The sequence below is a fragment of the Temnothorax curvispinosus genome, unplaced genomic scaffold (assembly GCF_003070985.1).
Source record: "Temnothorax curvispinosus isolate PA1 unplaced genomic scaffold, ASM307098v1 QBEX01010801.1, whole genome shotgun sequence".
Lineage (NCBI taxonomy): Eukaryota > Metazoa > Arthropoda > Insecta > Hymenoptera > Formicidae > Temnothorax > Temnothorax curvispinosus.
In genome coordinates, this window is record NW_020220581.1 from 32,884 (window position 1) to 46,207 (window position 13,324).

The window sequence follows — 13,324 nt, forward strand, 5'->3', positions numbered from 1 at the left end:
CACCGCGCGGAGTAGGGAGCAGAAGTTATTGGAATAATTGAATTGTTCACACGAACGACGTCATGACCCAGAAAAGGCAAATCAAATTTTACAGTAAGAACTTGTTTTACGATTGTTCAATTTTGAAACAAATCCTTTACCTCTGGCACTGTGAGATCTACCATCTCAATCTAGCCGTGTAAGCTAGCTTCTTTTCTCACAAAAACACTGATTTTATTTTATTTTCGTTTTTGATATATCTTTAAAGCTTTCTAAACGCTTTCTAACGAAAATAAAAAATTAGTTTTGTCATTGTACTGTTATTTCTTCGTAGAATTAATGCAATGCAATGAGAAGGTAACATATGTAATAACATATTAATGCAATGCAATGGGAAGGTAGCATATATAATAACATATATTTATAGGTTAAATTACATATGATTAATTTATACATGATATATAGTATTTATATATTTGTATATATAAGTATTTCAAATTTAGGTTATGTATACAGATACCAACATTTTTTAAAATAGAGATTTATTGCTATAAGTAATAACAATAAAAGAATGTTAAAATGTAGGTAATTTATAAAAAAATTATAATTAAACTACGTATATAAAACGTCTAATAATTTTAGCCATTTTAAAAATTAATTATAATTACTATTTAAAAATCAGGATTTTTAATAAATATTACAAAAATTAATTGTAATTAGTGTTTTAAAATTATAATTGTCAATTATTTTAGAGATTTATTATATAATTAATACTGTAATAGCTACTTTTATGTTAATTATATATGTTATTGGGATACATTACAAAAAATAATTGATTTGCATTTTTGTTTCAGATCACGGTGAGTACATATGTAATGCTGGCAGCGTGCGACGCAATTAAGCGAAACCATTCGCGAGAACGAGCGACTCCAAGGTAAAATTAGCTCGAAATTTAGCTTGTGCATAAGCAAGACGACGCGTAAGTGCCAAGAGTATGTTTAATATCTGAGTAATGGACGCTTTTACGAGTTCTTAATGCGTCAAAGTGCGTGCACGATACGGAACGGGACGTCCGGAATTTTATTTATCTTTCAGATCCGCCGCGCGCATTTAATTACTTTTCTTGTAGTAATTTTTATCCTACATTTCTGCTTCGTTTTCATTATATAAACTGTGTAATTTCGTATACATTATTTTATTCAATTGTATTTGACGGGAAATTTTAATTATTTTACGACCTTTTATTTTTTCATAGTTTCACCGTAAGTATTTAATAGTCGGTATTTATATTTCAATTCCGTGCTTTTTATTCTTAATACTTATGAGTATTCATTATACGTATTTTGTATACATATATATACACACTTCTTCCTTTACATTCTATATTTTTTAATTTTGTCATGCAAGCACAAGACAAATTTTAATTGATACAGTTTTATTCTTTCTCCTCTTTCTTCCTTTCTCTCAAACATTAGATTAGTAAATTATATAACGTTTTTTTTATCGCATTATATTGTTTTTTATTATTACAACAATTAACGGAAAAGATGTAATCAGCATTCTCAAATACGATATGAAACAGAAAGACGCGTTTTGAACGCGGTGACTTTGGTCCGATTTATAAAACATCAAGAATAGGTTGTCGTGAGTTAATTTAAAGTCTGATGTGCTTATTACGTACTTCGTTGTAATTAACTTGTCTAATTATACGACGAAATCCTTCAGTTTCTGCGATGGCGTGAAGTTAACGCATGAACCCATTAAGAAACTGCTTTACGAATCTTATTTTACATTTCATCAAAGCGAAAGCTAGTTTTGCATGTGTATGCGTCGAACTCGAAGACGTCTGATTATTTTAACCAATATTCTCCATTGCGTATCTTAAATATTTCTTATTTTAACTTCTATTTTATCCACATCGTGTTTTAGTCGGCTAAATAGTTCTCACTTTATGTATTTCTACATGTATTTTATGTGCTTCTTTTCTCTTCTTCTCGCTCAATTTTAAGAATATAATATTGTAATAATTAGTACTTTAACACAAATATTTAATTTATTATTTAACTATCTATACGACACAGACGGATTTATATTAATTTAATTGGAACAATGATAATAAAAATTTTCACGAAATTAAGTATTAATTCCACCGCGTTTTAAAATAAATAGCGTAAACCTCTAAGTTTCTTTATAATTATCAAATAAATCCGAGACGATCGGGTTTTGTCCGATAACGACTTTCCGGTAAATTAGAATCGATAAACTATCGATATAGCACTTCCGGAAATGCGCTAACGATCTTTTTGCTGGCGCGAAGTGTCCATCGCAAAAACGCGATCGCCACCGCGTCGTATTGAAAGTTTAATTATGCGAGCGCGATGAAAAATCGTCAGGCAACTGCGGCGAGACAGTGTAACCGCGCGAAGCTAATGCTTCAGCGACGCAGTACAACTTATAATGCAACGTGCGCGATACAGTAAGATATTGATTCTAATTAGTCCCTTTTAACTGCACTTGCATAATTGTATTTCTACATCTTCCCAGGCTAACAGCGTTTATTTCTTTTCTCATTATATCTGAATATACAATATCAATTTAAACTTTAAGTTAAATGCCTGAATTGTTAAATCTTATTTATGAGAAATGTCTTACGCAATCGGATAAAGAAATAGTGTAAGAGACAAATATGTACTCTTAAATTATTTATTTCGTTACAAATATTATATTTTTTTAAATTATTATTTTCAAAAAAGATCTACGAAACACGGACGTGAACTAATTCGTAAAGATATCAATGTTTCTGTTATTCCAGTTTTGATTGCTATAGTGGAGAAATTCTCATTTCTTCTGAAATGCACGATGCCCCGCATTTAATTTCCCTTCGCGAAATTCGAAAACGACTCGAAATCCACTCGCCGCCCTTCCTCGAACTTAAATCAACATCATCAGACACGGTTAGATCGATGTAATTGCAGGTGCTGCGATTTAATGGTCCACTCTTCGACCTGCCTCTCCCTCCTCCTGGCCTTCTCCCTCCTTCTCCACCTTCCGGGCTCCCTTCTTCGTTTCCGCTTTAACTCGATAAAACCTGCTTTGCAGCTCGCAACGCCAGCCAGCCGGCGCTTCCTCACGAAAATTGAGAGTGCAATTTGTAAGCTACCTCACTTCCCTCCCCTTCCCCACCCCTGATATTAACCCCGATCGATGTAGCGAGCCACCCTCTTGCTGTTTTCCCTCGGCGTGTTGCAATGTTTCGCGTTCGGATAATGACGGCATGCCGTCTTCGTGCGGAGATTTCGTGCGGAAAGAGGCGGAAATTTCATAGATTTGTGAAATTTTTAACCAAGAGTTTGGGTTACTTCGCTGTACAGGTTGTTTCAAGGGCTAAGATCCGCGATCAGCTGGCAAGAATATCTCTTGAGCTTTTAGTGAATGGAGATACCTCTAGTATTGATGCATGTGATACACCTGCAATTTACAAATATTATACCATATTTTTATCGTACAATTAAAATATTGTATATAACAAAGTTGCCATTTTGTCGAGTTGCCTCTCGTAAAATATACTATAAAAATTTTAAAAAGCAGACACACACAGAAAAGAAAAGAGAAACAAGAAAAAATATATTATTTAAATCTGTTGTAAATAAATAACATTTTTAAATTATAAGTTTTATACATAAAGATATCAATATTATTGATTAAGATAGTAATAAAGTTAATTTAATAAAAATTGAAGAAATTTTTGTTATTATTTTGAATTTATAAAACACGTTGATGAAACCATATATAGAGTCGTATGCATATAAAATCAAACATAAAATAATTCTCGCTATATTTAAAGTATTATTACGTGAACAATGTAATTTTACGAAAAACTTTCTGAAAACATGTACTGCAACAAGAGACAATTAGTTGAAAAACTTCTCGAGTAATTTCGTGTATTTTCGAGCGGGCATTCGACGAACACTCGAATCGAGCATTCAATTGAATGCGAATGGACGTGCAGAGATTGACGATGGTTGTACGTCCCCCCTTCCGTTTCTTCCTGTAAAATTGTTGGTTCAGATGATGCATTTTTTTTATAATTTTATCGACGGACGTTCCGTTGTTGCACGTATTTATCCGTATATGACGCAAATGTATAGCCAGTACGTTAGCGAATCTTTCGTTTGTTCGAAATTTTACATTGATGCGGATTTGACGGATTTGCGCAAAAATTCAAACAACACTATATCACTATATCGCTTTTTCACAATCGGGATTATATCGAGAGATTCTCAACTGATTGCCGGGCTACCGTAGTTGGCATGATACTTGATAAACAATCTCTCTCTTGTTGAGTAAAACTGAAATAAACAAAATATCTCTGTGGGCAAACATCCTCTTTGAAAAATAATAATAAACGGAGGTTTATTCCGTGCAATAATGCAAGTATTCTAAATAAATAAAAAATTACTGAAAAAATGTGCTTTTCCGTGTATATCCATTAATGCCAGTTGAATTGACAACCATGGTCCAATTAATTATTATTACCGTACTTATTTGATTGATTTCAATTGTTATTACTAATTGAACCACAATTAATCTGTCGTCATTATTTAAAATCATTTAACTGTTATAATATATTACAATTGGCCAATGATTATTACACTAGCCGCTATTAGTACACTAAATTGCTAAAATTTAATCGTCGTCATTAATTATTGTGTAACTGAGTTTTCATCGTTAATCGACCTATTAAAGCACACATGTTTTGAATCTAGTCGCTGTCGCGCGGCTCTTATATTATAATCAGTGCGATTTGTATCGCACTTTGCGCACACTTTTATTCACCTCCCAGCGCGCCAGCAGTGTACAGTTCGTTTCGCGGAACTCTACGCGAAATATCGATGTGATTTCGATAACTTATGACCGCTGCTAGTTCCAGTGCCGCCACTTCTATGGTGATTGCCTTTTGTTACGGTTGAATGGCGTCCGCAACCCCCACGGGCTTTTCCCCGCCTGTAAGCCAGGGAGAAGGGAGCGACGGGGTGGTGGGCCTTTCTCTCCGTGCCCGGAGGGACAACTCGTTCCTTCGGGCGAAACTGACCGCGGTTGAGCAGCCGGTTGCGACTTGCAATAGATCAAGCCGAAATCGCCGAGACCGTCGGTATTTGTCGACCCTCGATGGTTCTCGGATCGCGGATTTGCGAGAGAAAGGTTTTAAGACTTTTGAGTAGTCGAGGCAATATTGGACTATAACGGATTTAATATATATATACATTTTTTGTGATTTTCTGTAACATATATCTGTATAATAACACCTTAATGAAATATTAAGGCTATTAAGAAATGTTAAAGAAAAAAAAATATATCTATATACATATATAAAACTTAATTTAATTAAGATAATAAGGGAAGAGAAATAAACAAATTACAGGAAAACGCAAAATGTTTGATGCTGCTTGCTAAGCAATCTATTGAGAAAGTCTTTCAAGTTTGAGATTTTTAGATAAGGTTTATGTTCATATAAATATTTTCACGTCTTTGACGTATGAGAAACATGTACCCAAAGTTTTGCTCAACTTTTTAGTTCCACTTAGTTCCATAAGACACATTTGAAAATTATGCGGTCATTTATTAATGAAAATGAATTAAAAGAAAGTTGGTGGCACTTTTACAAGTTTATTTTAAAGCGCGAATGGTAGCATGCGAAAAATCTCATTTATTTCAACGTGCCGCAAAAAGCGTGTGGTTTCTCGCTTCTGAAGTTATAATCCAACTACAGCAACTATAGTTAAAAAAATCTAAATTTTCTGGTTTCTCTATCTGATCTGTTTTTTTTTTATATTATATTAACGCTTTTTATATCTATTTTACTGATGCATGTTAATCTTTGATTTGGAATTGTTAAAAAAAAATTTCTTTGAGGTACTTTGTCATCTGACTAAAAATCAAATAGGAATCAATTTGAAAACTGAAACAATCGAACATTTTACTGTTTGCCATTTATCGAATTTGCGGTCGCTTAGGTTAGATGATGAAGGAAAGGATATAACTTAAGGCAACTCTCTCTTAGAAAATCGTTATTAATTTGTGGAAGTATCGCAAATCGAATATCCAGTGAAAATCTTACTGATATGGAGTCTAATGGAGTCAACGAAGTCGCGGATATATATATTTAGAAATAACCTCATTATCGCAAATAGAAAAAAAAACAGGATTAATATTCTAATTTCAATCGTGAGAATTGTTCCTTTATTCGTGCAGAGAATTCTCTAATATCTATTTTATATTTAACAAATTGTTATAATCATTTAATTAGTTATGTCTAAATGTGCGCTAAATATATTATTAATTGACATAATCGTATATTCACGCTGCCTTATAACTATAGATATAAGACGCCAGGCTTCATCCGGTTATTCTTTGATCAATCCGGAATTAACTTTTCCTTAGCGAACATCTCATTGAACAGCGCTTTTTTCCACAACTCCGTAAGTTTCGTTATTAAATATTTCAAATTAAAATTCTATTAAAGCAAAGTCCACTTGAAATTAAGCGAATAATAAGATTTCATTATACATTTTTCTTCGTGAAACTTAATTGTCAAGATCTTTTTATTTTAATTGATTTGTAATTGACGTTTTGATATTTTTACCAAGAAAAAGTCAGTTTTTAATTGTTCAAGAAACATGTCTAAAGTTAACGGGTTTGATAATCCACATCATATTCTAATAATTGTATATTCCTTTTTATTCTTTTATTTCTACATCTCTTGTTAAATCGATTTAAAAAAATTATCCTAAAATTACTTTCTTACGTATACGATACTACATTGCTGTTATTAGTTATTTTCTAAGAAGAAAAAAGTTTACGAACACATTTTCAATTCCTGTCTTTTCTTTATTCTAAAATACTTATCTACATATAAAAAAATATAATTTATCTTTTATATTTATTTATATCTCAATCTTTTATATTTGTTTTGCGTAATTTATCCTTGTAGTTTGATTAGAACGCTTTGATGAAGACCAAGTAGGTCGAAACGTAAAATGTTATATACACATATTTTTATTAAATTTTAACTTTAAACTAACATCTAAAATTTCTTTGCTCGAATTTTGGCCATTTAACCTTCCTTCAGCTTTGCTATTATTGTTTTTATTAAATATAATTTATATATGAAAGTCTATTTATATATATACATATAAGTGACACTTAAATAGCACATATACAACCTACGTATAGATGTAATTTTAAAATTTAACACCTCTATTTTCAACTATACAAGGGAATTGGAATATGACTGGTTTTTTATTATTCTAGATTCAGTACAATAAAAGTAAACGAAAAATTTGTTGTTTTTTATAATCTCATGTCTCTTAAATATTTTGTTTCTAAAAAAAATCTTTAAGAACAACTGGAATTAATGCATATTTGGAGGTACAGTAATTTTCTTATACGTTATGTGAAAACGGATAGCACAGCTGATAACAATAATAGATACTCTGTTATAACAAACGGTCTAATAATTTTATATTATTACGTTTACAAGAAATATAAGAGTATTTATGTAAAATCCACGTACGAGCATCATAATGCTTGGATTTTTTACAATTTTAAATTGTTTTTAACGGTTTACGTGTCTTGTGACAGAAAGACTCGTTTCAGATTTCTCATCGATTTCCCTTAATTCTCTTTCTCTCTTCTCTTTTCTCCCTTTCTTCTCCGTCTCCTCCCGCCCTACTTCACTCACTCACTCACTCACTCATTCATTCTTATTCTCTCGCTGTCTGTGTGAAGAGTCGTGCGGAATTGTAGCGTCCCCTGACGTCGCGATGCCCGAAAGCTCGGTTCGAGAAAAGTTTGGCCGACGTTTAAAAGCGTCGCAAAACTCGCCGACCCAACCAGTTGCGCGCGTTCTCACCAGCTTCGTTCGTTCGTTCGTTCGTTCGTTTTCGCGGGTCAAGGTAAAAGTTTGCGAAAGGAAACTCGTAGGAATGTAAGTTTCTCCAGAAAGAGGATGTCCGTGGCTTTTCTCAAGATTCCCTATGGAGATGCCTCCAAAATCCTCATGTACGTTTGATAAAGCCCTATCTTTTTATCTCAAATATTTTTATTTGCGACCTGGATTTTTAAAATCCAATATCATCTTAATCCAAAAGTTATAATTTGAAATATTATAATTCATAACGTTTTTTTCAAACACAAATGTATCTTATTTAATTGTTATGATCAACATTGTATATGAAGTAAATATCAAATTTTTTACGTAATTAATAGACAAATTATTGAAAATTTTCGGAGTCTTATGCTTTAAATGAAAATTTATAATCTACGAATTTTCAACTAATATACCGCAAACTAGGGTTAGGGAGTTTGGGGTACCATTTTTCTCTCACTTTGTATAGTTACATATAAAATCGTTTTTTAAAAGTCTTCTGAGGATACTAGCTTTTTGACTACTGGTTTAGATATGAAATGATGATACACTCTGCAGCCTCCTTCACTCCGGCTTCTCCGGAATAGATGAAAATCATAAGATATAAAATCCCGCGAATACAAAGATTATAAGAAAGGGCCGTGCGATATCTTTTAACTCTAAAAGCTCCATAACTGGAGCTACATAATGACATAGTGTACGCTGAGTGAAATCCAGTTTTCGCAAACTTCGGGACGCATATGTTGCACTCATTTTCACGTGCATTCAGGAACTTCCCTCTGCAGGTTCATAGTTTACCCCTGTGACGGGAACGTCGTCCAGCATCATAGCGTTCGTCTTTTATATCCTCTCGCGCTTCTAAACATGTCCCGTGTGCCACCTGAAAACTTCGGTTTGTACCATCGCATCTCCATACGGTCCTTTCAACGTTTCGTAAACGTCTGTCGCGAAACTTGATCGCACACGATGCCGTTTGACATTTCGCTTCTTCATTATCGTAAAAGGATTCAATATCCTAGCGCGAGATAGAAATTTAAATTACAAGTTACGCGCGTAAATTAATGACATTCCTGATACAAGACAACGTAGTAGCAGAAACTTGATCGCAACGAATAAAAGAATGGCGGGGAGAAAGCGGGATTTTGCAAAGACTATATAGAAGGAGATGAAAGGGAGGAAAGGCAAAGGAGAAAGCTGAATCTCAGCTTGCATTTCGTAGTATAAAATTAACAATGAATCGCGAGCTTTTGTCGAGGCCAAAGATAGTTGGCCTTTATGCGCATCACAATAGTGTATATATTACTGTATTTCGAATTAAGAATGAGACGAAGGAGATAGGCAGAGGAAAGAGCTATTTGTAATATTCGCGGTGAAAAATAAGGTTTCCTGCGAATATACACAAATTTAATCAATTGTGGGTATACATCGCGATTCTCAAAACGCCCGGCCGTATCCTTCTGTCCGTATTTCTCTAAAGATGATCCTTTGCTCCCTGAAAAAAAGACGAGCATTTAGTCCCTCTCATTCCCCCCCTCTCTCTCTCTCTCTCTCTCTCTCTCTCTCTCTCTGTCTCTCTCGCGACTATATTCTCGCCAAAATACTGAGCAGATTTTGCTACAAGGTGACTAAAATTACTTGCAGTCTCGCGTTTATTTACGGGTCGCGGTCGCCGAAAATTATTGGCGACAGGACGGAAATTTCAAAAGTCTCATTAAGAGCGTTTACGTGCTTAAGATGAAGTAATACTGCTGATATTATTCGCAATATTTTTTTGTTATTTCTCCTTTATTTAATTCTTATTGTTGCTTAGCAGAAATATTCACATCTTTTACATGAAACTAAATAATTTTCTAAATAATAGTAAGCTCGGGATAATTTTTGGGGATTTTTTAGTTGAGTCAGAATTGAGATTTGAACTGGAACATAGTCAATGTGGAAATCATTGATGATGATTGTTTACATTACTCGTCTCGATCTTTGGAATTTTTCCCCGTTTTTCTACTATAATAAGCAACAACGTCGACGCATACGGTAGATATTCAATTATCCTTAGTTACACAAATATACGTACGTAATTGCGTACATGTGTATATTTTCGTACACATGTAATAAACATAGTACGGTTAATAAAGCTAATAAAGCATAGCTAATTATACGTGCGCACGTGTACTCGCGTAGATGAGACCAGGGTGAAATGTCACAGAAGCAAATTGTCATAATGCGAATGCTGTGTAAATTAGCAAGGCTAAAAAATCGTGTCATGTACTTTATAATTCATAAATTCTTGAAGCGAAACACCTGGAAAGAGTTTAATTGAAAATACATGGACTTTGAGATCTTGATGCATTTCTTTACGATTTAGTGTGCGTATGTATGTATGGACGTTATTTTTTATATAATATTTACATGATATTTATCATGAGTCATGGTAATCTGACAAAAATTGTGGCAATTATATATAGGACCGCTACTGGTTCTCGCGTGAAACAGCTATATCTCTCTATTACGAATGCTCTTCTACAAAAATTATATGTATATTTTTAAAACCAGCATCCCATTTCGTAATGTGTGACTCAGAGATCGAAGACTATCTTGTAAATCGGGGGTTCCGAAAGTATCGTGGCCCCTTTTTAACATGACGAGGTCAGCTATTTGTAGATGGGAGGATGTAAAATTATACCTTCTTCCTTCTTCTAACAGAAAAGGTTATGCATAATTCTCGAAATTCAACTTGTGCTATTCGCGGTATGTTACAGCCGGGATAATTGAATTCCAGGATTATGAGTTTCAAACGCTAAATAGAATGTTAGTATCACAAAGTGTAGTTAGGTAAATGGCCAGAAATCAAGAGACAACAGAATGCACTCGCAGACATTCGATACAACATCATACCCGAAATGAATCAAATATACACGTACGATGCGAGCGTTTTTAAACAGTATTAAATCAGTATTATTATCAGTATAAAACAGTATTGTTCAAAATATGTCATAATTTTAAATTTTTTCCTTATTTAGTTAAAATTTTTTAATTCTAAAATATTTCTAATATATTATTGCTATTGTTATTAATTCAGATATGTTTCTGCGGAATTATTTAATTCTATTAAAACTAAATTATTATTCCGAATACGTTACAAACAAATGTATTAAAAATACTTTTGCATCTAACAGTATTATTAGTTTGGTGCAAAATATTTGTTATACTTATTGGATTAAGTCGAAAAACTAGAGTTTTAAGGAATTTTCATAAATTAAAATAATCAGTACATTCTTTTTATTTAGAAAGGAATTACTATATTCGATATATATTAAACTGGTAATAAAAAGATAAATCTTTTTATATGCCAGTCTAAAATATATTTTTTTAAAACACATGTGTCAGAGCTTTTTACATTGTTAACATTAGCAATGGAAAATTGCAACAAATATTCTAAGCTATAAAAAATTGTGCGCGACAGGTACAGCAATCGTCCATTTGAGATGAAGTCAATCTTCATTGGCAATCTCTATTGTTGCGAGGAAAGAGAGAGAGAGAGGGAGGGGGGTAGAGAGCGAGAAAGAGAGAGAGGTATCCCTGCTAAATTCCTAATAGATTTTCACCTGCCATAGAGTGAAAGCAGCCCGACGTCGCGCCGCAGAGTCGTACTGTAGCCAATCGATCAATTAACCCGTTTCGCGTAGTAATAAGTAAGACAAGTGAGACCGTTAGCCCGTGCAAGCCCGTTACCTATAAGCTTTATTTATTACGCGGATTGCAAGAGCCGCATAGTGGATTGCGAGCTGGTACTACCGTGCAATGTCCTTTTTAATTTTTGAAACCTACGTTGAAAGGGGATATATATATATATATATATATATATATATATGTTTGAGTCACAGATATACCTATTGCAGGTATTTATATTATTTCAAAATACAGATGTTTCAAATCTTGCTTTATAAAGAGGCGTTTCCCATAATTGGCAATCTTTATTTGACAAATTCCTTGAATTTGGCGTTAACTTTTACTTAATAAAAGTTACCAATATTATATTTAAATAAGCTATGGATTTACGATACATTCCGATACAATCCGTTATAAAGTAACTTGATATAAAGAAACGATTGTCACCAAATGACAGAAGGTTATGGTCACTTTTCAAAGTTTTCCGTAATATTATGCGGATTTCTCTCAATTGAGAATAAAAGTAAAACAGCAATACTAAAAAAATCGGAAATTGCTACATTTCGCTATTCTGTAACATGAAAAATGTGTTAATCGAATTTATGACGTAAAATATTTCAACGGTTTTTATTATATCATATTTTCTGACTATTTGAACATTTTATCTTTCAGACTCTTCTTTTTTTAATATTTTACATAGCTATCATTTTTAAAACCTAACAAAAAATAAAAAAGCATGCTCTTACTTTTATTCGTGGCTTTGGTTACATATGTACATATTTAAATATCTCATTTAAATATGTACATATTTAAATACCTTCGTCGATATCTGTTTAAATGCTAAAAGATATTTGAGTTCATAACACAATGTTGCTAGCAATTAAAAATATATATTAAGCTGGAATTGTGCAAATCATGTTTACAAGCGATTAGTTAGAATAAACGATTACATTCAAATTGCAATAGGTATTAGATGCTTACAATTAAAGTTAACTTTTCTCTTTAACAAAAATGTCAATTATTGCTAAAAAAAAGTCTGTAATTCGAATTTAATTTGAAGAGAAAAATATTCTTTTCAAATTATCTGAAGGATAAATATCGCACGTTAAATATCGGTTACGACAAAAATAGGACAAAAAATAGGAAAAATTTTAGAGATTAAATATCAAGTAAACAATAAGATAAATTAATGTTAAATTATAGAGCATCAATGTTTAGGAAAAGCACTACAGTTCTCTCGGGTCTTCTCCGTTTGAGAACCCTTGTTCCACACATTCAAGCCGTCATGCCAAGAAGAAGGTGGAATTACGTGGTGACGATTGGATCAAGTGGTTGTGCGGCTTATTTGTGGGGCGCGGCTGTAAAGTCGGAATGCGACGTGTGTGCTACGCGAATTGACTCACCGAAGCGTGCGCTAATTTTGGCGGCGGCGTAACGCGACGCGCGCCGTTGACGTTAGTGGTGGAGACGATTGTTCATCCTGAAAATGCGGCTACATTCCGCCGGAGAGAGTTCACGCATTCTTGATTTTTTAACTTTTAGTTTTTATCTTATTGGGAAAGATATATAATTTAATAAACACCGGATAAATAAAATCGATGAGATATGGTCTATCGAAATAAAACAATACGAGGCTTAAAAGATGAGCAGTTTTATTTTCTATACATATTTTAAATTTATACATATTTTAAATTTAATTTTGTTATAGATAAAATTGTTATAGACAAAATATTTCTTTCGTCTTTAAGTTAC

General features: G+C 33.0%; 1 protein-coding gene across 1 annotated transcript in view; it reads left to right on the top strand.

The window, feature by feature from the left end:
• The window catches only part of LOC112460765, a 136,193-nt gene that overhangs the window by 21,886 nt on the left and 100,983 nt on the right, over positions 1-13,324 (top strand). Inside the window, exon 3 of the mRNA XM_025025600.1 lies at positions 834-839. Coding sequence (XP_024881368.1) covers positions 834-839 — 6 coding nt within the window. The remainder of the gene's footprint in view (positions 1-833; positions 840-13,324) is intronic.